This window comes from Aspergillus steynii (genome assembly GCF_002849105.1).
Source record: "Aspergillus steynii IBT 23096 chromosome Unknown P170scaffold_5, whole genome shotgun sequence".
Taxonomy (NCBI): Eukaryota; Fungi; Ascomycota; class Eurotiomycetes; order Eurotiales; family Aspergillaceae; genus Aspergillus; species Aspergillus steynii.
In genome coordinates, this window is record NW_020194402.1 from 3,084,965 (window position 1) to 3,112,219 (window position 27,255).

The 27,255-nt window shown below is 48.6% G+C and overlaps 12 protein-coding genes across 12 annotated transcripts; 7 read left to right on the forward strand and 5 right to left on the reverse strand.

Moving 5' to 3' along the window:
* Nucleotides 1-872: 872 nt before the first annotated feature.
* On the forward strand, nucleotides 873-4,204 carry P170DRAFT_477117 (PLP-dependent transferase; the record flags this gene model as incomplete). The annotated part of the gene is made up of 9 exons (XM_024853418.1): nucleotides 873-1,215; nucleotides 1,285-1,481; nucleotides 1,541-1,577; nucleotides 1,636-1,711; nucleotides 1,761-2,051; nucleotides 2,108-2,268; nucleotides 2,352-2,440; nucleotides 2,493-2,810; nucleotides 2,867-4,204. The coding sequence occupies 9 exons, from the start codon at nucleotides 873-875 to the stop codon at nucleotides 4,202-4,204; spliced, it is 2,850 nt and encodes a 949-aa protein (XP_024703804.1).
* Nucleotides 4,205-4,627: 423 nt separating this feature from the next.
* On the forward strand, nucleotides 4,628-5,289 carry P170DRAFT_456975 (glutathione S-transferase; the record flags this gene model as incomplete). Its single annotated transcript, XM_024851671.1, has 1 exon — nucleotides 4,628-5,289. A coding segment is annotated over one exon (662 nt), but the record flags the coding sequence as incomplete, so codon positions are not given.
* Nucleotides 5,290-5,714: 425 nt separating this feature from the next.
* On the reverse strand, nucleotides 5,715-6,269 carry P170DRAFT_477119 (uncharacterized protein; the record flags this gene model as incomplete). Its single annotated transcript, XM_024853419.1, has 1 exon — nucleotides 5,715-6,269. One exon carries the CDS (start codon nucleotides 6,267-6,269, stop codon nucleotides 5,715-5,717), a length of 555 nt encoding a protein of 184 aa, XP_024703806.1.
* Nucleotides 6,270-6,944: 675 nt separating this feature from the next.
* Nucleotides 6,945-7,875, reverse strand: P170DRAFT_448191 (uncharacterized protein; the record flags this gene model as incomplete). The annotated part of the gene is made up of 2 exons (XM_024850948.1): nucleotides 6,945-7,435; nucleotides 7,491-7,875. 2 exons carry the CDS (start codon nucleotides 7,873-7,875, stop codon nucleotides 6,945-6,947), a joined length of 876 nt encoding a protein of 291 aa, XP_024703807.1.
* Nucleotides 7,876-9,038: 1,163 nt separating this feature from the next.
* On the forward strand, nucleotides 9,039-11,432 carry P170DRAFT_359849 (Hsp70 family protein; the record flags this gene model as incomplete). Its single annotated transcript, XM_024844383.1, has 10 exons — nucleotides 9,039-9,135; nucleotides 9,225-9,800; nucleotides 9,851-9,888; nucleotides 9,937-10,006; nucleotides 10,072-10,333; nucleotides 10,390-10,495; nucleotides 10,601-10,704; nucleotides 10,767-10,965; nucleotides 11,023-11,179; nucleotides 11,215-11,432. The coding sequence occupies 10 exons, from the start codon at nucleotides 9,039-9,041 to the stop codon at nucleotides 11,430-11,432; spliced, it is 1,827 nt and encodes a 608-aa protein (XP_024703808.1).
* Nucleotides 11,433-11,930: 498 nt separating this feature from the next.
* On the forward strand, nucleotides 11,931-13,572 carry P170DRAFT_465830 (pepsin-like aspartic protease). Its single transcript, XM_024852358.1, has 3 exons — nucleotides 11,931-12,342; nucleotides 12,396-13,431; nucleotides 13,488-13,572. Exons 1-3 carry the CDS (start codon nucleotides 12,160-12,162, stop codon nucleotides 13,514-13,516), a joined length of 1,248 nt encoding a protein of 415 aa, XP_024703809.1. The 5' UTR covers nucleotides 11,931-12,159; the 3' UTR covers nucleotides 13,517-13,572.
* Nucleotides 13,573-13,820: 248 nt separating this feature from the next.
* P170DRAFT_465831 (putative glycerol uptake facilitator) lies at nucleotides 13,821-15,069 on the forward strand. The gene is made up of 2 exons (XM_024852359.1): nucleotides 13,821-14,481; nucleotides 14,534-15,069. Exons 1-2 carry the CDS (start codon nucleotides 13,852-13,854, stop codon nucleotides 14,765-14,767), a joined length of 864 nt encoding a protein of 287 aa, XP_024703810.1. The 5' UTR covers nucleotides 13,821-13,851; the 3' UTR covers nucleotides 14,768-15,069.
* Nucleotides 15,070-17,321: 2,252 nt separating this feature from the next.
* On the reverse strand, nucleotides 17,322-19,335 carry P170DRAFT_360405 (flavin-containing monooxygenase; the record flags this gene model as incomplete). The annotated part of the gene is made up of 9 exons (XM_024844410.1): nucleotides 17,322-17,489; nucleotides 17,548-17,695; nucleotides 17,753-17,955; nucleotides 18,009-18,146; nucleotides 18,202-18,248; nucleotides 18,302-18,521; nucleotides 18,576-18,640; nucleotides 18,707-19,114; nucleotides 19,173-19,335. 9 exons carry the CDS (start codon nucleotides 19,333-19,335, stop codon nucleotides 17,322-17,324), a joined length of 1,560 nt encoding a protein of 519 aa, XP_024703811.1.
* Nucleotides 19,336-20,893: 1,558 nt separating this feature from the next.
* On the forward strand, nucleotides 20,894-22,929 carry P170DRAFT_360714 (uncharacterized protein; the record flags this gene model as incomplete). The annotated part of the gene is made up of 3 exons (XM_024844429.1): nucleotides 20,894-21,370; nucleotides 21,430-22,097; nucleotides 22,158-22,929. The coding sequence occupies 3 exons, from the start codon at nucleotides 20,894-20,896 to the stop codon at nucleotides 22,927-22,929; spliced, it is 1,917 nt and encodes a 638-aa protein (XP_024703812.1).
* A 378-nt stretch (nucleotides 22,930-23,307) lies between these two features.
* Nucleotides 23,308-24,447, reverse strand: P170DRAFT_465832 (aromatic alcohol reductase; the record flags this gene model as incomplete). Its single annotated transcript, XM_024852360.1, has 2 exons — nucleotides 24,310-24,447; nucleotides 23,308-24,255 (listed from the first exon to the last, which is right to left on the reverse strand). The coding sequence occupies exons 1-2, from the start codon at nucleotides 24,379-24,381 to the stop codon at nucleotides 23,308-23,310; spliced, it is 1,020 nt and encodes a 339-aa protein (XP_024703813.1). The 5' UTR covers nucleotides 24,382-24,447.
* A 315-nt stretch (nucleotides 24,448-24,762) lies between these two features.
* P170DRAFT_212522 (uncharacterized protein) lies at nucleotides 24,763-25,410 on the reverse strand. The gene is made up of 2 exons (XM_024842821.1): nucleotides 25,151-25,410; nucleotides 24,763-25,093 (listed from the first exon to the last, which is right to left on the reverse strand). The coding sequence occupies exons 1-2, from the start codon at nucleotides 25,332-25,334 to the stop codon at nucleotides 24,882-24,884; spliced, it is 396 nt and encodes a 131-aa protein (XP_024703814.1). The 5' UTR covers nucleotides 25,335-25,410; the 3' UTR covers nucleotides 24,763-24,881.
* A 461-nt stretch (nucleotides 25,411-25,871) lies between these two features.
* Nucleotides 25,872-27,236, forward strand: P170DRAFT_427594 (SDR family oxidoreductase; the record flags this gene model as incomplete). Its single annotated transcript, XM_024847784.1, has 4 exons — nucleotides 25,872-25,972; nucleotides 26,021-26,303; nucleotides 26,417-26,600; nucleotides 26,653-27,236. The coding sequence occupies 4 exons, from the start codon at nucleotides 25,872-25,874 to the stop codon at nucleotides 27,234-27,236; spliced, it is 1,152 nt and encodes a 383-aa protein (XP_024703815.1).
* Between the last annotated feature and the right edge of the window lie 19 nt (nucleotides 27,237-27,255).

Below are 27,255 nucleotides of genomic sequence, written 5' to 3' on the forward strand. Positions count from 1 at the left end.
ACGATAGGATCAGCCCCGTACCAAATGCTACTGCTTGATGTCGATGATTCTTGCCCATACAAGCAGATCCATCGCAGAACTGATGCATGGAGTGTTCTAAGAAGCCACCTCAGAAACTGAAAAGCTGCTGTAACTAATCTCTAATGGACTAATCAACCTAGAGAACGTCTAAGGTCTGCCGTGATTGTCAATTCCCCCCCTCCTACAGGAAGCTATGCCCTTTAGGTTCTGAGGTAGGAGAAATTGGTCTTTAGTTATGTCTTGATCTCTTGCTTTACAGTATCTCGTTCTTACTTTGAAGGTGGTACGTGATGTCAGGATCGCAACGCGATGAAGTGAGAATGGATGCTTGAATTCCTAAAGATGCAGCGGCGCTGCAGGGGAGCTATCTACAGCGATTATAGTATGGGTCAGCTCACAGGTTAAACTGAATTAGGCAACTAAAATGGTCCAACACATGATTTCATGACTTCTCAAGACATGACCTCTCCAGTCCAGGAATATCTGCATTGCAACGAGATTCTCTACCAAGTAAGCACAATACTACACAATTCACCGAGAAAAAGCTAGAACTGGCCTTGGACACATGTCAGGGTATGACATTCACACACACACGCAAACGGAAAGTGGATGATTCCACTCCAAATATGAAGGCTGCAAGCGTCGCTGCCCACTTATACAGACTTTGGATGGCGTACTAATGTCGTCAATGAAAAAGCGCGACTGTCGTATCTATATATACAGTATTTAAGTGACCTCTAACCCCCCTGGGGCATTCGAATCCTCTGTCAGCACCCCAGAATCTGATATATCTGTGTTCGACAACACACGTATCCATTTGCATCAAACACACCGTAATCCAGTTTCTGAAAATGTTTGATAAACCACCTGACAGCCTTCTTCCCACTTCCCGGCATGCAGCCGTCGCCGGATGGTTTTTCGGGCCGAAAGCGGAGAACTTTGACTATTTGCAAGAGAGAATCAGCAAGCTTATGGAGGAGCAGCATGAGTACCGGTCTGATCTGTACGAAGATGACCCACCTTTCATCACGGACGGCATGAAAAGAACCGAACTGTACCGTCGGCAACTCGAAAAGCTGAACCACGAGCTAGATACTATTGGTAAATGGCTTCGGGATCATTCTGTGCCTTTCTTCAGTCCACGGTACAATGCTCATATGAGCATGGAGACTTCCATGCCGTCACTGATTGGCTGTATGTTCTTTTCATGAGCCATTATTCATACTCCAGGATAGTCTACAGACTGACAAATTGTCGTATTAGTTATAACTGGGTTGTTTGAGAATCAAAACAACGTCGCTCTTGAAGCTAGCCCGGTGACATCAATCATTGAAGGCGACGTGGGTAAACAGCTTTGCTGTATGCTCGGATATCGCACACCTCCTGATACCCACGCACATGTCCCTCCCCCATGTGAATCAGAAAGCGACGCTCCTGTTGGGTGGGGACACATTACTTGTGTAATACTGTTCCATCTCTCAAGTGCTTGCTTCTTCCAGAGACTAACTTGACCCAACAGGATGGTTCTGTTGCGAACCTCGAAGCCATTTGGGCGCGTATGTACTTAGCCTTCTCTCTCCGCTCCACAGTGCACAACAAACTGATCCAGTCCAGTGCGGAACCTCAAGTTCTATCCACTCTCTTTGAACCTGGCAATTACCGAGGGCGACCTTGGCTTCTTGAAGGATGTGTGAAAAAGATATCGAACGTAAACTCGAGAAGGCTCGAGCCGATAAAAGGGCCGTATACGGCGTCGTCGCGATCATCGGGTCTACGGAACATGGAGCAATAGATCCCCTGCACCATATTCTTAATTTGCGTGAAAAGTTCGAAAAACAGGGAATGTCCTTCGGGGTACATTGCGACGCGGCCTGGGGTGGCTATTTTGCCTCAATCCTACGGACACGACAAGTCTACAGCACATACACTGGAAACCCGGCATACGTACCGAGAATGTGCATGTCGGATTATACTGTTTGCCAGCTTGATAAACTTCAACAGGCAGACAGCATCACGGTTGACCCTCATAAGTTCGCTAGCCCTTACAAGTGTACAAATGTCCACGGATGAGACTGACATCGAGCAGATCAGGCTATTGCCCCTACCCAGCCGGAGGTCTCTGTTACAGAGACGGGAAAATGCGCTATCTTGTGACATGGACTAGCCCGGTCGTTTATCGATCTATTGATCAAGAGGACAGCATTGGTGTCTACGGAGTAGAAGGCAGTAAGCCAGGTGCAGCGGCCGGTAAGTCAAAGCCCAGCATCTTGCATCCATCCAGGAACAATAAAAGAGGGGATTGGCGTCTTACAGAAACTAACTCATACAAGTCGGAGTATATATCTCTCACAACGTCCTGGGCCTTGACAAAGAAGGCTATGGACAGTTATTGTCAGAAGCAATATTCACGTCGAAGAGGGTAAGAGAAGGGCTTCTACCTATTTAAACTACTCTTTTCTAACGTTCTCAAGTTTTACTGTCAATGGGCAGCAATGAAAACCAGACAAATCCCCATTGAATTCAAGAACGGTGACGAGGTTTTTAAGACTGTGAAAGCGAAGCTCCGCGTCAGGCCCTTTAATATGCTTCCAACGGAGAAAGACGGATCCTGCAGCGAAGATATCGAGGAGCAGAAAAGGTTTATCCGCAAACACATACTGAAACGCAGCAATCAACAGGTTATGAAGAACCCACGTGCTCGGGAGCTTCTTCAGAAGCTGGGGGCAGACGTCACAATCCATACATTTGCATGCAATTTCGAAGTGGATGGAAAGGTCAACGAGGATATTGTAAGTCATGCTCCTGTACGCCATCTATCACACAACACTGACTTTGAGAAACCTAGAACGAAGCGAATTATCTCAATAGTCGGATCTACCAAAAATTGTCCCTGTCGTCAATTCCTGATAACCAAGACACCTCGAAGATCCCTTTATTCCTCACTTCCACTCAGATGAGTCAGGCTTCCTACGGGCGCAGCCTGGATCAGTTTAAGCGGAGACTGGGACTAAAGGGGTCGGGAGACTTATACGTCCTTATTAACGTCACAATGAGTCCATGGCCGTCGGCTTATAACTTCGTCGAGCATCTGGCCGAGAAGTTCAGAGACCAGGCAGAAAAAGACATGGAAGCTGCTGTACGCCGTAACGTGGCGTTTCCTGATCTTCATGGATTTATCATCCAAGGGTACCGGGGAGACCGCATCTGCGGTGTTCATCTGCCGATGTTCAACATGCAGAATCACAGGAAGCAACTTGTTGTCTCCTGTAAATTGCCGCGGGAGGTGCATGATAAGCTTATCGGGTACAAGGAAAGCGATCCGAATATGTACTTCACCTTTGGTAACCAGGATCCAGAAATCCTGTCCGATTTCATATCAAGAGGGTCATTTAAAGGGGTGGTTCAGCGGGGTATCCCGGGTATGCCTGGATACGACCAAATTGCAACGGACGTACAGATCAGCGATGTTACGGTTCATCTGGACCGATCTCTCGAGGCTAAACGCCAAAGCCCGAAATACCCGGCGAAAATGCCTTTTTTCATATACTCCGCACAGGATCGGAGTGGAGACGCCGCAATTTATAACATGGATCATATTTTGACCCGGGGCCCTAATACGCAGCTTACCTCCGAAATGGTGGAGATCACGGGAGAACTCGAGGACGTCAAATCATTTATCAGAAACGGCTGTTGGATCGTTCTTCCGAATGTCGACGAGCGGACAATGCAACCGCTGTTACCCAAAGATGACACGGTAAAGACATCCTTCAAATACACCAAGAACTTTCCGTTTGCCCCCGGTCAGACTTTCGAGTTTCTGGCATTTGAAACCGAGGGAGATGCTCTCAACTATGATCCGACAACACAAGATACACCCGATCCAATCTTCCGTGGCGAGGTGAAATTGGGTCCCTGTTTCGCCAACTATGATATGCTTAACGCCGATGGAGGCTCTGATGCGGCCACAGAAGACCCATCGGAATTGGCTCATCCCGCTGGGAATGTCTCAAGTCTTATGGCAGATCATCCTGTTCCGTCATCTATGGTTGAATTAAAGGACAGACACCAGTGTCAAAAGATCGATACACTCAAACAACGCCTTAACAAAACCAGAAGACAGCAGGCGAGGGCGATTATTCCTCAGTGGGTGTCCAATCTAACTGATCTGGGTGCCGAGGAGTAGAGGACTTTTGCTTTCAATAGCTCGCTTTTTGTATTTCAGAGGGAGATTGATTATTCTTATGCTCATGGAAAGTGTACAACAAGGGGAAAGGTTGGACCACCTGCATTACCTGTTGCGGTGTAGCATCCGCCGTGAATATTGCCGCAGTTGAGCGCGAGGATTCAAGCATGAAGAGGAACACTGCAGTTGAATTAAATTACAGGCAGCTGCAGGCAAAAAGGAATCGAATATAAAACACAATGAAACAATGATTGAATTGAATATTCAAAGAAATAAATAAAAATAAAAAAAAAACCTACAAGGGCTAAAGAGATACACCGAGTAGATATGACGTCATTCTCATGGGTCATCAAACCCCCGCGTCAAATCGCCGAAGCCCTTCGTTCGCTGCCTCCAAATAACATCGTGAACCAAGCATACGCAATATGATCAAAGCACCGGCAGTCAAGCTGTTCTATGCCCCAGGGTCTTGTTCCTTAGCTCCGCACATCCTCCTCCACGAGACCGGGATAGCTTTTGAAGGCGTTCGCATGCGACCCGGAGAAGCGCGCGACGCGTATCCAGAGTCCTTCCGACAAATCAACCCTAAAATGCGAGTCCCTGCCATATCTCTCGACGGGGAAGTTGTCACCGAGCTACCAGCCGTTATGACCGTTATATCGAACCTGGCTCCCGAGAAACACTTCATGGGAAGGTCTCCACTCGAAACGGCGAGGGTATACGAGTGGATGAATTGGTTGTCGGGGACGCTGCACTCTCGAGGCTTTGGACATTATCATCGTCCGGACCGGTTTACGGATGATACCAATGGATTGGAGGGCGTTCGGAGCTCGGCTAAAAGGACGATCTTGGAGTGTTTTGATGACATTGAGGGGAGACTGCATGGGTTATATGCTGTGGGTGATCACCTCACTGCTGTCGATCCTTTTTTGTTTGTGTTCTATCGATGGGGAGTGAAGCAGGGGATTCAGGACATGAAGATGTATTCGCAGTACTCGAAACTGGTGTCGAATTTGGTCAGACGTGAGGCTGTCGCGGCTACCTTGGAAGCGGAGGATATCAGTTCATATATAGAGGGCAGCTAAGAACAGTGTTTAGATCAACAGGGAGGAGCGAGCATTTCATCTAGAAGAAGGACGAGATCCCTTTTCCAAAGGGTGCAGTCTGCCTTTTGTGTTATCCACCATTTCATTTTCAATGTGATTGTGACTCTTCGAAATTCTGTTGTGACAGTACTACGACGAAATCCAAAACAATCGGATTATTTAGCGTTTCCACCTTGTATACCTAGCCTACGGAGTGGAACAATGTTATTTTTAGAGTGTATTTTGATTAATTCTTTTTCTTTTTCTTTTTCTCCCCACCCCCTTTTTTCTCTTTTCTTTGTTTATCGCTTTCTTTTCTTTGTCTTTTTCTTTTTCTTTCTTTCCGCTCTCATATCACTACCTCATATCTCATGATACGTAGTCTCAGTGATCAAGATAATGTGATAACTCAAGGATACAACCATTCAATAACGCATATAGCCCCCACCGCCGGAACGATGATAGCCATGGTCTCGATAGTGACCATCTCCAAGGCCATGATTTCCATCATAGCCCGGGCTGGCCCCATTGCCGCCGGTGCTATTACCACCGCCATTTCCATTTCTTGGACCGCCTTGGCCATTTGTCGCCTGCTGCTGGGACCGACGCGGCTCAGCATTTCGCTGCGCTCTGTAAGTATCGTAAATCTCATCACGGAACCTGGAATAAATCTCGTTGATATTGTCATCACCAACCTCGTGGGTATAGAAGGAATGGACCCAGTAAACTCCACCAGTCCACGGTCTGTTCGGATCATCTGTTATCCTGGCCCTTCTGCTCTCCACAGAATTCAGCATCTCGCCAAGGAGCTGCACTTGGGTGTACTGACCCGGTTGAATCGGCATGAAGAGATATCGATGCACAATGTTTGGTTCATTGCCGATGGCCCTGCCGGTGATGTACGTTCTCTCGTTCCAGATGAATCGAGTGTTGGCGTCAATCCCTTGATGCCCAGGACGAGCTGCAAAGGTGTTGTACATACTGGCTGATGGCTTTGGTTCCATGTGGGAGTTGTTCAATTTGGTGGTGTTGGAGGTAATCTTCTCGACAAGCTTGGTTTGGCAGTCTTGAAGGTCGGGGTTGAAAATAGAAAGGTAAAAGATCGGGACGTTTCTTGAATGGGCTTTTATACCAGAGCATTCCTTATAAAGAATAGCCTGATACAGGTGAGTATCTGCCTCATTGAGATGAAAAGAATGGCAACCTCCTGGAACAAAGGCTGACAAAATGGAACATACCTCGATGACCTGGAAAGATCCATGGGATCTTAGGCCTTGGAGTTTATTCAGATCCCGGTGGATTTTCAGCGCTTTCTTTGGCCTTGAAACATGAGGACTACTGCATCACCATGTAACGATATCATGGTTCAAGCCGCTAGCCATCATGATAATGGACGGATTGAGGCAGTGTATGAAGCGTCCAACAGGTGCTATCGGTGGATGGTCGTTGTTTCGTACTCGATAAATGTGCTCTTGCAGATTGTCTGTAGTCATAGCTGAAAGTTGCTTCACCAAAAGAACCTAAGTGAGTCATCAACAGTCCACACAACGACCTATTTACTTGTTCGGATGCATTACTAGCGAAGGAGGTTCAATATTATCAATAGAAACCAGATCCACTTCCATTGGGAATTAAAAAGCATTTCTGATACCCACTTAGGACATGTCTACCAGTACATTTGCAGGTGTCCAAGTTTTCCACTGATGATAGGACTCGGCATTCTCATCGCCACAGGCCAGCACAGCAGGCTGAACAACAAGAAGCACTTTGCTGCCATCCAGTCGCTGATCGTCCTCGTCGAGCTGGTGCAAACGATGTGCACTCATAACCGAGCTACTGACCGTGAAAACGGGGAGATCCCGCTGTGACCTGACTGCCATGAAGGCCCTGTGAGTCCACAAAGACAAAGAAAGCTCGGTTGCATCATTAAATAACACTTGGAGCTCATGCAGGCACTTGGTCTCATTTTCTGCCTTCCCGAGCTCTCTTAAAAACTGGCTTCCCGGGGTGGCCAGAAATACCAACGCTCTCTCCCTGGCAAACTCCCCAAGCTTCTGCTGCAAGGCATGCTTAGAATCAGGATCGAGTGCATTCCAAAGAAGTCGTAGTGTCTGGGAGCGCCAAGTATGGGCTTCTGCCTCATCAACTACTCCGATGATCTGGTTAGTATTTTTCTATCGTGGGGGCTCTCGATCACATACTTTGTAGCATAGTGTAGTAGAGATTTCTCATTCCCGATGGCTTCGGCAGAACTCCATCATCACCGAAAATAGGGAAAGCAAAGAACGGGTCCGCAAATATTTTTTCGAACACATCTTTCGCTAGCAAGGCTTGGATAATGATTGCCGGGATCTTCTCCGAAGAGATTGGCATCTTTTGCATCAGAGAACCCCAATCCGTTTCAGCAGAGCAGTGTCCGATTTGACTCATGATATTACTTCTTTCGCTATCCGAAATATCCGCCAGATCGGATATAGATTGCACGCTATAGCTCCTTGCCCAGGCTCGTATCTTCATCTCCAATTTGTATAGCTCATCCCGCACAAGTCGGTCTTCTTTTGGGACCCATTCGTTGTTCGACACCATGGAGTTCAGAGCCTTTTCCTGCAGTGTAGCAAGGACCGCTTCTAATTGTTCTTTCTCAGCAGTCACGTTTCGTAGGCTTTGACAGCAATTCTTGACTTGCGCGTCACGCTTTGCCTTGTATTCCTTGTATCCAAGCACCATTCGGTCGTATTTTGTCTTGTATTGGCGCAATTCGTCTCTCAAGGAAACAATAAAAGCGTTTTGTTCCTGACACAAGGTAGTCAACCTTTCGATTTGAAACTCTTGTGCGCTTCTTGCTGATATTTATCAGCCTCTGTTTGATGAGCCCTATCATTCTCGTCGCTGTGATTAGGAAATTCCCTGGTCTGTGATCCCGAGACCTGCTCGTCGTAAAGAAGCCGCCGATTTTCCCCGTCGCTTCGCTGTTGCGACGAAGCTGAGGATAAGGATGGCTTTTCATTTCCTCTACTAGCCAAAGACTGCTGCCATTAGTGCTTGATACATAAGCCAGGTTTTGGTAAGGCCGGGGAGTGAAATAACATACCTGTACGAAATTGTCGAAAAAGCGCGTAATCCTGGTTTGAGGTGATATCTCTGGATTGCCTTTGCTCTCAATCATTTCTCCTCTGTTGTTGTGGGGGCTTTGATCTCTTTGGAGCTCAGTCTAGTGGAAAATTCATATTATGAGTAATTGGTGAGTCGATGAGGCTTGCAGAAGGACTTACAGCATGTTGAGCTTGTTCAAGGTCTCCTCGATTGCTTGCCATGACTATGACATATGATATTTGCTATGAAGCCAAAGAAAAGATGTTTGTGAAGTCAGTTGGAGAGGTTTGCCTCAGGTTACAAAGAGCGAGAGATGTGAATATCGGGGGTTTTTTGAAGGGAGGAAAAAGAAGGTGCTGAGAGTGAATGCGTTAAGATCAACCTCCCCTGGAGTCAGGTGCTCGCACTAGGTACTGCTCTTTCCCTTCCACCTTACATCTCCCCTCTCATATCTCACACATTTCACCTCTTTCACCTTTACACCTTGCTGCCCAGTTGCCTGTCATTCACCCCTTCAGCATTAGGCAGCCACCACCGTTTGTATTCATCAAAAAGAATTGAATTACAATTCAATCTTTTTCCTTTTTCTCTCTAACACCCCGGACAACGCTCCCTCATGAGATACTTCTTTTCACCTCGGTTCTACCAACGTCCAAATGCCCAAAAAGAGAGCGTTTGGTGACCTTACAGGTCCTTCTACTCTTGAATCCAACAAGATTATTGTGGGTGTTGACTATGGGACCACCTTCACAGGTAACATATTATTCCCAGTCATTCCATCGTCATAGAACCAGGCAGCTGATGGTTATTTCATCTAGGCGTCAGCTATGTCAGCTCCAAAGGAGGCGGCCTGAGTGACATCAAACTCATCACTACCTGGCCCGGTCCATCTAGGAATACCGATACTGTGATCAAAACCCCGTCCCGAATTGCATACCCTGTCGAGAATCCAGGCCTTTCCCATGAAATGTGGGGATACCAGGTTCAACCCGGAATGGCAGCATGCTCATGGACAAAGCTTCTTCTTGATCAAGGAAGACCGTTTACTAAGTACGACGATGTTACTCTTGAAACCGCCTCTCAGACTGGCATTTTAAGACTACCTGATGGGAAGTTGGCCATTGAAGTCATCGCTGACTATTTATCTCATATACGCGAGCACATCTTCACGACGATTGCCAAGCATATCACCGAGGATGAGCTACGTATCACACCACTGGAGTTCTGGTTTACAGTCCCCGCAATCTGGTCTGACAAAGCGCGATCTGACACAAGGCTGGTGGCCCAGAAGGCAGGCTTTGGTGCTTCTGTGACACGGCCAAATGACCGAATCTTTCTGATCAACGAACCTGAGGCGGCGGCAGTTACGGCGCTGCAGAAATATACGATCAATCCCTTGGGAGCATCAATAAAGGCAAGTCACATATCTACTACTGGCCTCTTGACTAACGAGGCTTTTAGGTTGGAGATGGTGTGCTTATCTGTGACTGTGGTGGCGGCACTGTGGTACGTCTCCAAATCGGTCCTTGCATCGTGCATGTGCTCATGTTCCAGGATATTACAACTTATTTAGTCGATGAAACATCGCCAGCATTGAAATTCAAGGAGATTTGCACGGGAACAGGTATGTTTGCTCAATTCATAATCCCGCATTTTCTTCATGTATTTGGCCTTAAAAATCAAATTTAGGGGGCAAATGCGGATCGACCGCAGTGGATCGCAACTTCTACAATCTAATGTTGGAGCGATTCGGCCGTGACTTCGAGACACTGCCTATGAAAAGAAAAGGCCCCGGCAGCGAGTTCATGAACAAATTCGACATTATCAAAAGAGACTTTACGGATCCTGAAGATGCGGAAATTCTTGAACTCCCTCTGAACATGACAATGTCTAAACTCAAACTCGACCCTGAATACTTTGATGGAGATGAACGACAGGTACTTGTGACAAGGTAGATACGACCATTGCAAATGAATATTTGGTTTGGGCCAACAATTTGCTTTTTAGTGGTGACCTACGCAGGATCTTCACTCCTGTCGTCGACAAAATTATGCGCCTCGTTGAACAGCAGATTACCGATGCCAGTCGGGAGACTAATAAAGATATTATCAATGTAAAATTCACCCAACACTATGCATCCAGCCACTTCTTTCTGCTATGAGTCGATGTCTGTGTTTTTAATTGCAGCTGTCCTACTTCTTCTCTAACAATTTGCCAGAGAATTATCTTGGTCGGTGGATTCGGCGACTCTCATTATCTTCGCAAGGCCTTCCGATCACGATTTGAGCCCAGGCACATTACTGTCACCATTCCTGACAATCCGTGAGTACTGCACAATCTATTCACACCCTTATTGGTATCTAAACTCAGAACATTTCTGTCAGACAAGCCGCAATTGTACAAGGCGCCGCCTTACGCGGCCTGGATGGTATTCAACCCACATCCAAACGCTGCCGTCGCCACTACGGATTTTCATGTTCAATTCGATTCCGGGATGGAATAGACAACGAAGCTCATGCATTCATTGACATATACGATGGTGTAAAACGCACTGGAGGGATTATTAGCTGGGTAATGGCAAAGGTATGTATCTTCAATTATTATTTTCTCCGGAATTCCTCTTATACATGGACAATATAGGGCGATCAGTACTCCGAAGGGCATACTATTCGCAAGCCGCTCAAATGGTCCCATTCTGTGTTTGAAAGTCTGGTGAGGCCTGTAAAGCTTTATGCTTGTGATCAGGCAATTGCTCCGGAGCGGGTCGATCATAATGGTTCGTTTGATAAAGGTCCAGGTTCCAAATTACGATTCAGTCTAACGTGTAAATAGATGTCTACGAAGTTGGCACCATTTCTCTAGACTTTTCCGACATGGACCTGAATTTATTCAAGCCAAAGCTTCGAGAGGGTAGGCGTGTTTTTAAGCTAAAATACAGCCTTAAAGTCATCTTCGGAGCGCTGGAGGGCGTCTTGAAGTTTGAATCTGTTAGTCAGGGAAAGGTGATTGGACGCACGAGCATCGACTTTGACACCGTCAGGTATTATTGACCGGTTGAGGGCTCCGGAGGGGATTGGTTTAGGTTGATCGCATTGATCCCTGAAGGCGTTCATTGCCAGGGCGTTACTTGTCTTCGGGGAACAAATGGGTCCATGCTCCATATGCTTTCTAAATCAGGTCGTTGGTTTTTAGGTTATTGATTGCGAGGCTGCTTTATTTTGTAGCTTGCCCAAGTTGCAATCATGCTAGTTGTTACCGTGTTTTTCACTCGTGGACATAGGAAGCTTGGAGGCTTAAATGATGCAATCTATCTCAATTTGTCTTGTTGAACCAAACGTAGGAGAAGCAGTGCCTGATAATCCCCGAGGACCAGAGAGAATTACATACAAAGGTCCAGCAAATGCCGTACCGGCGTCTATGACTCATAACAACTTATGCTTCAGCCTTGGACGTCCGAAGAGGGACAGTCTCGGGGGCGATCGGTTGGGCCAAATACGCCTCGTGTCGCAGATTCAGGGGCCAACCCAAATCAATCCGGACTCTTTTGTGTACAATTGGCCCTAACACGGCAAGGTTAACCCACAATTCCAAGCCAAGCAACCAGCTTATTTTGTCTAACCAGCGCCTTTAGAGGTTTTTCTCTTGGTACCCGACCCAATCAGCATGGAATAATCGCTATGCGGATGTTGCACCCGGGCGCAACCTTGCACTCATTCCCCCGTAGATGACTTATAGGTTGCATGTTTCGCCCATCCACTGTGTATTACCGATCCATTCATGGGGTCTCTAATTCTAGTGCCTAAAATGGCTCTTGGATTTCGAGGTTTGGCAGTTACAACACTATGCATCGCTCTTGTCACGGTTTTCTGTGTATGCCCCTTATATTTCATGGGGGATCCTTATCCACTGGTCAAGGAAACTCAGAAAATTCAGAAAGCCGCTTTTACAACACCGCTCACGGCAAGTCTCTTGGGTTCTGGAAAAAATGGTAATACTCGATCTAACAAGAACAGATTCAAAATAATTACTTTATCGTCGACTTTACACTGGGAAGCCCTCCTCAGCCGTTTCGCGGGGTTCCTGCGATTTCCTGGCGCCCGGTTGTGCTAGCACCCGCCAGTTACGAGCTTGAAGAGGATGTGCAATATATCGAAGAGCATGGGAAAGAGTACCCACACAAATACAACTCGAGCCTTTCGTCTACGGCTGTTGTGTCCGATACGCTCGTCGCGACCGGTGATCGCATGCTGCTCAGCGGTGTTGGGAATATGTCTTACGAAACCCTCAACGTTGCCGGGATACAAGCAGCAAATCAGTCATTTGTGGCTTTGTCAGGCATAGGACAGGAAATTCCCAGCTTGTTACATATTATGTACGGTGGTTACGGTCTATTCGATGGTGCTATTGGTCTTTCACCCTCCAACCGCCCCAGCAAATCGGGACTTGAAAGCCTGTGGATGAATATCGCCAGGCAGGACATCCTTGACGCCCACATCCTGTCTCTCAAGCCGCCTCGGCCCGGATCCAGTGAGCTTGGCGAGATGGCTTTCGGTATCACGGAAGACTACCAACGCCTAGCCGACCGCTTGGTGCGCATGAAGGTCGAGATGAATTCAGTTTCACGTGAATTTATTGAGCCGTGGCAAGTTGAGGGACGGGCGATTTACAGCGGTAGTAACCAGATGCAACTCCAGCCCGGCAATCATACGGTCAGGTTCAGTACGGAAACTCCACTTCTCTTACTGCCTAAAGAGAGCATTCGGGACGTACTGAACGCGACCCGCACTATTGTAACCGACAATAAGGGCTGGAGTGTGCCCCGTCTCCCCTGTGAGGCGCGAGCCGATATTCCGGACGTCACCATCGATATAGGTGGGCATAATTTCACCATCACGCCGTATGACTTCCTCTCCGAGGTTCGCTATAGTGATGGTAGCGTGGAGTGTGCCCCGCAAATCGGTACATCGGACGGGAACTTTCTATTACTCGGGGGGCCATTCTTGAAGAAATTTTATAGCGTTTGGGATCGAGATAATATGGAGATTGGATGTAAGTGTTGGTCCTCCACTGATTGTTGAACCCCGAGTGTTGACTTTGGCTTCTAGTGGCCCCGTTGAGCGAGCTGGAGCGTTGAGAATCTTTTTGAGAGATAAGAGATTTGTGGTCTGAGTTGAATAGCTGGAGGACTAGGCGTTAACATATTAAAACCTAGAATCCAAGACAGACATTGCCCTCCAGTATTCCCTAGGTGATATAAATCCACTCCCTCCGGATTGTAGCCACGGAATGCCCGAAGCGGTAATCCGAGAGTCGCCACGGCGGGGTGGCGCTCAGCCACACCTTATGATCTGACTCAGCAGGCGCTAGGCCCAATGAGGAGCTCTTGTTTTGGCGGTGAGCGAAGGCGTTATCTCGCACCTCCTGTCAACAAACCATCCCCTCCCCCCTTCCTCTTCGACAATCCAAGTCATGTCGTTCTTTCGCAAATTTGTCCTCTCCCGGAGGACTCTTAAGCCCTATGTCGCCGAGTTCCTGGGCACAGCTCTCCTGATCGTGATCGGCGACGGCGTGGTCGCGCAGTGTCTCCTGTCCGACTATCAGTACGGCACCTGGCTATCGATCAACATTGCCTGGGCCGCAGCCGTCTGCATCTCCGGTTACCTGTCCGATCCCAGTCCCACCATCAACCCCGCCGTCACCATCTGTCTAGCACTGGTCCGTCCCACGCCTGGTCAATGGAAGAAGCTTCCCGGTAAAATCTGCGCCCAGGTCCTCGGTGGCTTTGTCGGTGCCGCTCTGGTCTACATCAACTACCGTTCGGCCATTGAGGCTTGGGATCCCGAGTATACCATCCCCGGAGGATCGATCTTGAGTCCCAAGGGTCATCATTCGGCCGGTATCTTCTCGACCTACCCCGCGGCCCATTTCTCGTCGAACTGGGAGGCCGCGTTCTCCGAGTGGATCGGTGCTGCGGTTCTCATGTTCGGGTCCTTGAGTATCTCCGATCCCCACAATGGCGTTCGCTTCCAGTCGCAGCAGGTTTCTGTGTTCTTGCTTATGACTGCGATTGGAGCTGCGCTGGGCTGGCAGACCGGCTACGTATGTTATCTGTTTTCTAGATTTGATGGATGTCCCGCTGATTCGTCTCTAGGCTATTAACCCTGCCAGAGATCTGGGCCCCAGACTTTTCTCGGCCATCGTGTATGGAAGAGAGGTCTTTAGCTCGGCCAATTACTACTTTGTCGTGCCTATTTTCGCCCCGATCTTGGGTTGCATCGTCGGAGCCACTGTTTACGACTCCTTGCTCTACGAGGGCGATGGTTCTCGCGTCACGGATGCGCTTGACAAGGCTGAGAACCGCGACGGAACTCTCCGTCTGGACTAGACAAGTCTGTTATGCAATTATGACTGACACGTGCGAACCCAGCCGCATTGGGATGGTTATCCCCGAATACGTTCATCGATAGGGAATGCTCTTTTGCGAAGGGATGATTATATATACACAGACGGAAGCACTCGTATTTTCAGACGATTACATTTGATTGGCATGTTTTGTTAGATATCTTCGGGTGGCAAGCGAGAATGATTTGAGAGATTGAATTGTGGACTAGCGATGTTGTTTTGTGTCTTTTGTTTGAGACAATTTACATCAGTGATAGATTGTTCTAATTACCAACATGTTTCTAGAGGTTATGAGCTTTGATTTGAACGCTTCCTTTTCTTCCAACAATAACAAGAAGTAAACGCAAATGCTTGGCCATGTGACCCAGCAATGCCATCGCTTGACAAGCGCATACCTAGGTACCCACCATGTGACAGGCATCTCCGACCTGTCTACTCCCTGGGAACTATGTTCTTTTATCACACCACTGGATTGTTGACGAAATCTATCGCGAAGTATCGTAGTCGGCTAGAGACAATCCATTGGCATCCGTCACCCTCTCCACTAATTACAGTTACTCTCACTAAATCTAATTGACCGAACCAGATGCTAGCAATAGAATAAACAGCGCGAAATGCCAAGCGAGCTAAGGTTCCGAGATGGATAAAGTGGTTACAAAATAACTGACTTCGTGCCCAGTACTCAATCTCGCGATCTGATCGAACCAACCACAGTTCACCTTAAACGCCAAATCGAAAGACCCAGCACTTCATCATTCCATCCCGTGAAACCTTTCTGCGTTGCGCTTATTTTAAACGCCTGCCATCGGGCCGTGGATCCCGTGCCCCACTCGCCGAGTTACCGGCCGCTTTTGACGGCCGTCGAGCCGAGAAGCTCCGCTCGGCACCTTCTGTCGATCACGGACATGCCGTCTGCCGACCGAACCGCGGGTATGGTCCTGTCGTGAGTTTGGGACCTGTGGAGGTGTGAGCATAAAGGGAAGTTATATGAGGCTCTAGACTGTTGGGTAGGAAACGTGGTGGGAATGGGATTTGCTTCGTCTACGTGTTTATGTTAGTCCGGAGGGAGGGTTTGGGCGGATGAAACGGAAGCTGTGGGATGGAAAAATGGAATTTTGTTGTGGGGAGTGTTTGGTTGGTGGAATGATCATTGTTTGATGGGAGCGGGATCACCCCTGACGTACCCTGACAACGGGGGTGTATACCTTGCTGGCCAGAAACTATAATGGGGGAGCGGGGAGCGTGGGTTCGACGTGCACCTGGTCCTACGGGGGAACCCTTCTTTCTAAGCGCTTACAAGATAGGAAGAAAATGAGCTAATGCCGTGTTACTTTGTCCGAAGTCCATTTTTGGTAGCAATTGTTGGCAGACAATTGTCGGTGGTAAATCTCCGTGGTTGGAAATATCCGAGGTAGGAAATTGCCCGCGGTAGTAAATTGACAGAAGTAGGAAATTGCCGGTAGTACTTTGTTGGTAGTAAATTGTCTGTCGTAGGAAAACGTCCGTAGTAGTAAAATACCCGTGGTAGTAAACTGACAGTAGTAGTAGATAATTATCTGCAGCGGTAATTGACCGTGGTCGGACAATGACCGAAGGAGGACATTGACCGTGGTAGTAAATTGTCAGTAGTGGTAGTGTTTTAGCAGTAGTAGTATGTACGGGACAGCGGCCACAGGAGCCAAAAAAGGCAAACATGGAGTCCTCTAGAGATTCCACCACCCAACCCGCCACATACAGTGCCATACAAACTTGGGAAGAAGCTATCCGCCCGACCGCCAGCGCGGTCGCTAGGAGACCCGCGGACGTAGTAAATTGACCGAGGTAGTGATTTGTCCTTGGCAGTAATTGTCCGTGGCAGTAATTGTCCGTGGCAGTAATTGTCCGTGGCGGTAATTGTCCGAATCGGTAATTGTCAGAATCAGTAATTGTCCGAATCAGTAATTGTCTGAAGCAGTAATTATCTGAAGCAGTAATTGTTTGAAGCAGTCATTGTTTGAAGCAGTCATTGTTCGTGGTAGTAATTGTCCGAAGTAGTGATTGTCTGAAGTAACACTTGTCTGAAGCAGTAATTATCTGAAGCAGTCATTGTCCGTGGTAGTAATTGTCTGAAGTAGTAGTTCTCTGAAGCAGTAAATTGTGGGTAGTAAATTTTCAGTCATAAGCTTCTGGCAGTACATTAATATTCGACTCTATTTTAATGAACACATTCTGTTCATCGTGTCTTCTCTCCCGTTCTGGTATCTTCCTGGAAAAATGACATATTCCGGTTGAAGGACTTATACCCAAAAACGCTGTTCCAAAAGCTCATCCTATCCCACTAATGCTCAAAATCCTCAAATCATCTTGGCATACAACGAGCCAAACGACGTAAAGGTAGGAATCTGTGCAGCCCATTCGTCCGGATCAAGCCCGGTAACAACCAGGGACTGGAGTCCATATAGCCAAAGGCCGAGAGCAAGCAAGAGAACCAGCGCAGCAACAAGCATGAGAAAGGCATAATCTCTTCCTTTGGGCTTCGTGGGGAACTATCCATGGAGTTAGCAATTCGGTCTTCTCTGGTATGTAGTGTCACACGAGGCCAATGCAGATGAACTAACCTCATAATACCAATCTCCTAGTCCGGCCATTTGAGTGGTCCACAACATGTAGAATGAGCTCCATGGATATACAACCCAGTTGCGACCGGTTTTGCTGTCGATGTACCACTATTTGTTCATTAGTATTGTTTGTCGGGAAGAATGAACAAGAATGAGATAGACTCACGCTATTGCAAGAATCGGTAAACACTGTTTTCGACAAGGCATTCTGCACTTTCTCGTTGTAGACTTTCTCGCTTTGAAGCTTGGGCTCTACACACAGCGCCGAGCCGGTGATTATGGGCTTGATTACCCGTGTGATGAGACCCGCATAGCTATACCACATTAGCTTGATTCGAAATCTATGTCTTAACCCCAATAATGTGACTTACTTCTCGATAGAGTGAACAACAGAAGTATGTCCACGTCCGGAGTTCGGGCCCAGAATGTAGAAGAAATTCGGAAATCCAGACATGCCGATGGTGTTGAATGCTTCAATGTAGCCCATGTCCTTCCAATGCTCGGTTCGGGTGCGTCCGTGGCGACCTCGTAGGTCGGCGTCGAATTGTGTCAATGAGAAGCCGTTGGCTAGGACCTGGTGATTTGAATTCAGTTTTGTTTGACTAGGCGTATAGAGAGATCTCATACTATGACGTCGGCCGGATATTCAGTTCCGGACTTTGTTGATACAGAGCGCTCATGGAGGCTCTCCACTGGATCATTGGTGAGGTGGACGTTGTCTCTCTGCAAACTTGGCACGTAGCCAGAGTGGTCGAAAACTCTCCGCTGAATATATCTGATCAGTATCAACAGTTTTCAGAGATCATTGCAGGTAGCTTACCTTGCATCCGACCTCAGATTTAGGCATCAGCAACGGCCAGTATTTTTCTGTCATTAAAATCAATCTCTATTATATTTAACAACTGATCAAAGGATCATACCTGGTGCGCTTTCTTTGATATACGATGTACTTATATCGGATGTCTGTTTTCTCATCTTTGCACCAGTATCTGTGAGATTGAATTGCGGGGTTGAGGTTTCCAGGTATAGGAAGGTCAATAGCCTCAGTAAAAACAGAACACCGGGAATATATCGAAAAGCCATCTGCCAGAGCGGAGTAATATCGGTATTACCACCACCTGGTAGGAAATATTGCGGTGACTGTCGACAACGCGTTAGTCCAAGCAGGAAAACCTGTAGCGTAGGAGACCCTACCCGTATGAATTGGGTGATCGAGCGAGCCTCTTCTGCTATAGTAGGCACTACTTGCGTGGCCGAGGCTGGAGGGATTGTTAGTTGGCGACTTCTCCTGAAAGGAAAGAAAAAGCCTCAAAACTGGAACATACCTCCATTCCCAATGACCACGATATTTTTATCGCGGAGAGAAACGCTGTGGTCCCATCTCGCAGTGTGAATGATTTCTCCAGTGAACCTATCCTTGCCCGCTGCGTTGAAAGGCATAGGATCCGTCAAAGCGCCAACGGCCGAGATCAGTACGCTACAGGTCTGGAAATACTCCTGACCTGTTTTCAAATCTCGGAGTTTGACCGACCAGGTCTTGGTATTCTCATTCCAATACCCGCCAATCCAGTTGGTATTCCCTACCAAGTGTCGAGATAGGTTTAACTGCGAGACCACGCCGTCGATATAGTTCAAAACTTCGCTCTGTTTGGGGAAAAGATTGGTGAAATCAGGATTCGGAGCAAAAGAAAGACTGTAGAGCACAGCTGGAATATCAACTCCACACCCCGGGTCTTTGCGTTTGTTCGTCAGCCCTGATTCCGTTCATATTCCATAAGGGCTAAGTCATACAAGTGTTGGCTCGCCAGGTCCCACCATACCCTGACCCTCGATCGTACACTACAAAGTCATCACATCGGAGATTCTGCTTTAGCTGGCATGCCATTGCCAGGCCCGAAAAGCCACCGCCCACGACGATGACTTTCTTGGGGGGAAGGGTCTTCGAATCAGTCATGGTCGATGATTGCCTGTGTCTCAAGGGTCATAACAATGAAGTCAAAGTAAACCGTCTGATGATCCGACCAGGCTTCCCTGCGTCTGGATGGAGTTTATATGTCCGAACCTGCTTAGGGAGATGTAGGCACATGCGTACACCAGTTCCCACGGCCTCTGCACCTCGGCATTTGCTCTTGCGTAAGAACGCCACTATTCATATGCGTCTTGATCTAGAAGGCTAAGATGTGGCAATATGGAAGTCCTCTCTTCTGCGAGGGATTGTCTGGAGTTTAGAGCCGTTCAATTCACGGTATAGCCAGGTTCCCGAGATTGCGTGCGAGGTCGGACAACCTTCTCAATCCCATCTTTGACGTGTAGACTGTTTCCTGATTAGGTCATTTGAGTATAACGGGTGTCTCCACCATCGGAATGTCAGACGTCGGCATGCTGAGTTTACTTCCCCGATTGGGTGCGGGCATGAAGATCACGGTGGACATGGTTCCGACATGAAGTCAGGGCGACGGAGAGTTCGTTCTCGCAAACGTCCTATCTGGAGATAAGAAAATTCGTCGAGCCGGAGAAAGTGAGACAGCTATTTGTTCCAAGGGTCAAATCGTCAATTCATCGCCTCGCCGAATCGGAGCCTTGTTCATCATTTCATGCGCAATGGCCGTTTCCTAATGGGTTTGTGCACGAGTGTACAAATCGAGAAATATGCGGCTATTTGGTCAAGCTAGGATGTGAGAACATATCTATATCAGACCGGGTGCATTTTCAGCTGCAAGGGGTCGATCTCCGTCCAACCCGGTCTGATTGGAGACTGTCAGGAAGCATGCATAATATTGGAAGCGGTAATGACTGACTCGCGAACGGCCGATTGATGTAAGGGCGTGGCCACCACTGCTCTAGCAAACAACATTCAGGCTGTGAACGTATTGCTCTGCTTTCCATGGAAGACAATGGGGCCTGGTCTATCAAGATTCAGGGCTGCTAGCATTTCTCTACTGGATCCATTTGCCCATCCGCAAATAAACTATGAACTTTCGTACCCGCCTAACCCATTCTTTCGTCTCCAATCAGCTGTGAATAACCCTGTTCTCCACTGACAATATACTCAAACCTTCCTAAAAGACTCTTCCACTTCTCATCTGACATGAATGACACCTGTCAAGGGAATCCACGTCAGTTCACGCTCATCCTCCCAGACATCACCCGTCAATCCGATTTTGACTGGAATGCAAAGCACCCACTTCGACTTTCTGCACTGGGGACTCCCACCATGAGACCCACTCGCTGTGGCGGGGATGTCGACATTTCGGAAGAGAAAGATAGGCAGATGTGTCCATAATATCGCCCTTGCTGGGTCAGGGATTTGGATGAGGTCTGGACAAAGGATGATCATCAGGATGATCCTCAGGATCACCAGACGAATGGAAATTGAACCGAGCAAGAGCATATGATCACAATTATTCAGACAGTGATAAATGAGACGCTCTGAGCTGTCCCCGGTCCTAAGATATTAGTACGTGTCATCTTTGCCGTTCAAAATCCTCATCTCCATAGAGAAATTTCCCACGATGTCTTGGAAGATCATCTCCTATTGTCTGTTCGTCTCGGCCGGCTTGCTATTAACAAACCTCTGTCCAGACTGGAAACAACTTCTCATGTTGTCAGGATTGGTCGTGTCCATTGTAATGGGGTGCCTCCTCTTGAAGCTCCTTGTGTCTGCGTACTTATGGCGACGTTTGATCGTGCTTGACCCTAATGCGCAGAAAGAATTCCTAGGGCGGCCACTCCTCTTCCCTGCCCGGCTTTCGCACGCTCGCAGGTTTCCTGTAACCGAGCGGTACAACTATTGGTACGATTACTTCACGGTTGGAATTCCTGTCGGTCTTCGTGGCCGCATCGGGAATCTCCTTTCTATTGACAATCGGCCAGCCTACGAAAGTCAACGGGAAAAGTGTTGGTTCACCATTGATCCTACTTATTATCTGGATCCGGGGAGTGGAGATCGCTGTTTGGAAGAGAAGCTGCACTTATTCTTGGAAAGACAAGTGAGTACGAGGTTTAATTATATATAGATGCCGTGAAACTAACCATTTAATTCCTTCAGGGCGAAGACCCGCAAGAATTCCCTTACGCATACCTCATCAGCGTCCCTCGGTTCCTGTGCTTCCAGAAAAGCGCCATCAGCTATTGGTATCTCTACAACTCGGACCGTAACCTGACCGCAGTCATCATGGAGATCAACAACTCTTTCTTCGAGAAACGCAACTTCTTCTTCCGCGTCACAGGCGATGACATGGCCATCGATGACCCGGAAAGCCCGCCTACTGAAACAACAGCTCTGACCAAAACCAAGGGAACGTCATTGTCTCTGCGATTCCTGTCTCCTGCGCCCAGGAGCAAGCACTACAAGGGATCCTGGGAGAAGATGATCTTCGGTTCACCGTTCGAGAAGATTGGAGGAGCTATGACGGCCAAGTTTGTAGATCCTCTTGCAGGTCCTGCGCTGCAGTCTAATATGAGCTCGAATACCCCCGAGGGTCAGGTAAAGGTTACCAGTCGACTGGCTTCTTGGGGCACACCGGTTGATCCGCTGTCTGCTACGGGGCTTGCAATCGCCACTTTCATTTCTCGATGGACGCATGTCGGAGTGCTCTCTGCTCCTCGCATTGTCAAAGAGGCGCTGAGGATTCGCTTTCGCGGAAAGTTGAGATACCTTCAGAGACCGGAAGTCCGAGTTGGGAGTAATCCGCGTAATGCAACCAAGGTCGAACGGTTAGTGATTCCCTTTGTCTCCTTGTGTGGGCTGTGAATAACAGTTGTGCTTCGTGACAGTTCTTTGGAGCCTCTTTTCCGAGAGTATCTGTCTCAGCTTGCTACTAACTGTATATTCCCCCTGTCAATCAAATATATTCCTCCCCCCAGTCTTCACTACGATCCGATCTTTTTCCACGCATCGACATCTCCAACATCTAATCCTCCACCGACCCTGACCATCCAGCCTCTATCTTTCCGATTCTACACCTCGTTCTTCGAACAACCAGACCCCAAGACTGCCTTTGACGTAGAGTCCTCTCCATCGCCGACAAACTCAGATCGAGAATCCCGCCGCCTATCTATCTCGGACAACGCCCTCTTAGACAAACTCCTCGCTACCGCGGGACAGACCATAAACGCAGAGTTAACCAAGACCGAGCCGCTCCAACCGTCCCAGGGTTTAGAGAGGGCCGTTCTGCAAAGCACAATCTCCTTCTTGCGTGCCTCCTCGCCTCACACAGTCATGGACCGCTTCGTGGAGCACAACTTCCCGGCCACCAAGCAGCGCGAATACAGAGCTAGCATGTTGCATTATCTCCTGGCTCGTCGCCTGCCAGTCGAGTCTCAGGCCATCGTTGCGTTGGCATTCATTACGGCGCGCGCAACTCTCGTGGATGTACTTATGCATGTGGCGTACCATCTGTGGGCCAGGGAGCCCGCTATCCAGTATCTGCAGAATCTCTCGATTACGCCTGCTACGGGGACGTTTGTCTACGCGGGTGGGGATATGGTGCATAACTACGTTGGTGAATATTACTTGAATCCGTTCGCCTGGGGAGAAGGTTTGTGATCGGCGCTGTGGATTATTAGAGTTGGGGTTGCAACAGGGTTTATGGAAGGTTATCGGGGGGAGAAACTTGATTCATTAAAGGCGTGGTTTATGTGCCTTTAATTAACTTATTTATAGCGCCAAAAGTTTGTTTTAAGCTTTTCAGAAGCTGCCAACCGTCAATGAAACATGGAAGAGTCGCAGTTATGATGAGGTCACCTTATACTTAGTGATAAATTGGGCGAATTGCGTAATAGGGTGGATATGCTAAATTCAGTTAATACGTGGCCTTCGTGCAGAACCACATAGATCAGTCCATCCTTAGATTCGACATGCGACGACCAAATATTCTCATTTGCAGGGGTAGTTCACAAAATGATAATGTACAACATGCTCTCTTTAATGAGACACGACAACCTCATTGTTCTCGCCCATCCGGACACCAAGAGCAGTATACTCGTCCAGATCCTCAACCGGCAGTCCAAGCAATCCATTATGCAGCCCCCTCTTAGACTCAAAATCACCATCACCATTAGGGAAAAACATCCGGCTATACAGCTGCTTTGCAAACCCTCCAAGGAAGTCACCCTGCTTTACGACAGCCTGTCCCTCCTTCCACCGCTCCTCGGACGACTCATGCGTGATAGTCCAGTCGGCATCCGTAGTCCCTGTCACACGCTTGACGCTCTCGAACATATCGCGCTGACTGACTCGGAAACTCGACACGTAGACAGGGCCGTTCCGGAACCGCGACAGTGTAGGCGACTTATCTGCCTCATCGTCCGGGAGCTCCTTCAGACTCAGCAAGCTAGCCAGCGCCCGACCGCACTGCGGCCAAGTACTCGTGTTAATCACAGTATTTCCATCATCGAACAGAATCAGCGATCGTTTGTGGAAATCGAATCCGTATCGATCCGGCCCGCCTCCAAGGCTGAACTCGTACCAGAAGTTGCAGTTCAGGAGCAGGTAGGAGCTCACGCCCAGCCTCTCGATCTCTGCGCATGCGCTCCGATGGCTAAGCATGCTCTCGTCCAGGAGCTTTGGGTTCTGCGAGTCGTGGCCGAACCAGTTAGGTTGGACATAGGGTACTTTGGCCTTCGCGGCCGCGCGGATAAGTTTGACGGTCGTGTCTCTGGGTGCCATCACGGCCATCGTGATTATCAGGACTTGCTGGCCTCGTAGGGCATCTACTAGGGCCGAATCATCGTCGCCGCTGTAGTCGACGCGCGCGACTTGAACGCCCTCGGGGAGCTGGCTGGTGCTGTTTGGTCGCGTTATGGCAGTGACGGTGTGCTTTCCGGTCTTGAGAAGGTGCTCTGTGATATGCTTTCCGACTTGGCCGCCCGCCTGTTGCAGTGTTAGAAAGCGAGCTCATATTTCCCACTGGGGAGTGACGCTTACTCCGACGATAGCCACTTTCTCGATGCGGTTTGAGAAGCCTTCGGGCTTGTCTTTGCCGTATTCCTGTGCCATATTTGCGGTGGTTGGCGATCGGAGTGAATTCTGATTCTCGTGATAATAGTGTATCGAGATCCAAAGTCCTGGTCAGCAGGTTTTTATATCTTGAAGGGTTCATCCGGTTTGACGCTGCAGTTGTTGGCGTTCTTATACTCTCTGAAATGGACATATCGGCCCGTCGGAGTTACCGGTCTTAAGGGTTGGTCCGTCGAGGGCGCCGGATTTCGAGTCCAGATGGACCGAAAGACCTCATATGTCCGAACGGTGATCGACTAGACGGAGATAGGCCTTTGAGGAGTGAGTTCATGCTCGCTCATACACTCGCGTATGTCCGTGCCTGTTCACTAATCATTGTTTGTCAGGAAAGTCCTGATATAGTCGGACTGCCCCTGTTGGCTACGTACAACGATCTCAGGCTCTTCTTCTGTCCTCTCTGAATATCTTTGGGTCCATGTTTTCAAAATGATCATTTCGGTGTTTGTCTCCGTCATTGAATGCGGGAATCCGCCACTTGTCTAAGGGTTTTTCTTCCGCCCAAGTACCACCAGGGCGTGGGTTCGAGCTTTTGACATTGCTTTTACCGACCGAAACTTTTCTTCCTTTGAACGCCTCCCAGTCCAGGGGAGTGAGAGCATTCTGCGACGCGTCTCCATCCCCATGAATTCTGGTCGACAATACCCTGAAGCAACGATGGTGACAACGCCAGACGCAAGCACGATCTCGATAACTGCATATAGGTTAGAATTCTATAACAAAGACCTCACAAGCGTGGGAAATCCTTTACCAGGTAAAGACCAACCGAATTTTCGAACTAGCCGTGATGCTGATAGGCATGTGTGGTCAGGGTAGAAGGGAGATAGAAGTCCCGCAAAAAGCCTAAAGATAGACAGAAAGAAAAAAAGAGAGCAAAATATTCTGTCAGAGAACCAAAAAGCGGAAATCATTCGGCTTTTCGCAAACCAGGCCATGGCATCTCGGTCTCTGCGGATAACCTCGTTCCGATCTGACCCCTGCAAAGGTGAGACACGAATGCGGGCAATTTACAAGGACGACGTACTAGTCCAGACATTCCAGCGGACAAATTCCATGCCAAGGAGAATTCTAGGTGGAAAGGACGCCGATCATCACCCACTTCTGTCGCCCGCTGCGTTTCACCGCGTCGCTCAAAACGTTCCCCCGCCGGAAGCCTGCGGGATCCAAGATGGAGCCCATTTGATAGGTTTCTATATCGTCGGGTAGAGCAGAGTCGATATGTCAACACTGACATAGCAATATGGGCGGTCTTTTTATGGCTGGAACTTTGAAAGTGGGGAATAGCAGAGACTTCAAGTCATGATCTTGGCATCATGGGCAAGGGTTTTGCATGTTCTGATTGATCTGGACTGCAATATATAAGGGATCTCAAAATCCCCTACTAAGGGCAATTCCGAAGTATCTATTAGCAACTGTCTCTTTTCCTGTGTCCAAGCCTTCGTCCTTCTTCTTTTGAAAAAGATTCCCTCAGCATGTCTCCCACTGTGCCCGGCATCGCCTTCGTGACCGGCGCCAATGGAATCAGCGGACTAGCCATCGTCGAGCATCTGATTCGACAGCCAAGCTCAGAATGGTGACTACAATCAAACAGCAAAACCATTCATCAACTGACCTGTCACAGGTCCAAGATCGTCATCACGTCACGCAGTCCGCTGAAGAACTACTACGTCGATCCTCGAGTGCGGTTCATCGCGCTCGACTTCATGCAGCCTGCAGAGACAATCCAAGACCAAATCAAGGATGTCTGCAAGGATGTAACACATGCGTTCTTCACTTCGTACATCCACGACAATGACTTTGACAAGCTGCCGGAGAAGAACGGGCCGCTGTTCCGCAACTTTCTGGAATCTGTCGATGTCGCGTGTCCGGAATTAGAGCGCGTCGTTCTGCAGACTGGTGGAAAGGTAAGAAGTTACAGAGAGAGCTTTGGTTCTTGTTATTTCTCCCCCTCTGTCTAGCTGTTCAAATGTAGAAACAGAGGATAGAAGAAATAGGTTATCAACTAACACATCTCCAGCACTACGGATTCCAATTCCGCGAGATCCACTCGCCCACAGTAGAAAACCTCCCTCGATACGAAGGCCCGGAACCCATCTTCTACTACGAGCAGGAAGACGATCTGTTCGCTATCCAGAACCGCCGAAATGCCTGGCAATACAATATCATTCGACCAGTGGGCATCCTCGGATTCACTCCGCAATGTACGAGGACCTCCTCCCCCATCATCCACCGAAATCTAACACAACCACACAGTCGGCGGCATCAACGAAGCCATCCCCATCGCCCAGTACTTTCTCGTCTGTCGCGAACTCGGCACCACTCCTCGCTGGCCCGGAACTCTCGAGAGCTATAACCGAGTAGAAGACATGTCGTACGCGCCTTCCATCGCCAGCTTGACTGTCTGGGCCGCGACACAGGACCACTGCGGTAACGAAGCTTTCAACCACATCAACGGCTCCGTCATCGTCTGGCGGTTCCTGTGGAATATGTTCAGTCAGTACTTTGGTGTGGCGCTGGATTCGCAGGAAACTCCGACGGAGGAGACTGCTCCCATGGACATGGCGGAGTGGGCTAGCGATAAGGGGCCTGTGTGGGAGCACATTGTGGCTAAGTATGGAGGCAAAGTCGAGAGTTTCCGGCTGGACTCGTTCGCGCTGATGAATTGGTATATTACGCCGTCGCAGCAGAAGATGCCATTCATGAGTACAGTGTCAAAGGCAAGGAAGATGGGCTGGTCGCGCGTTGATAATACCTACGAGTCGTGGATTGCTACTTTTCGATCGTACGAGAATGCGGGTGTTTTGCCGGTTCAGAGGGATTTCACGGTTGAGTGGTAAGAACGAATCAGGAATCGAT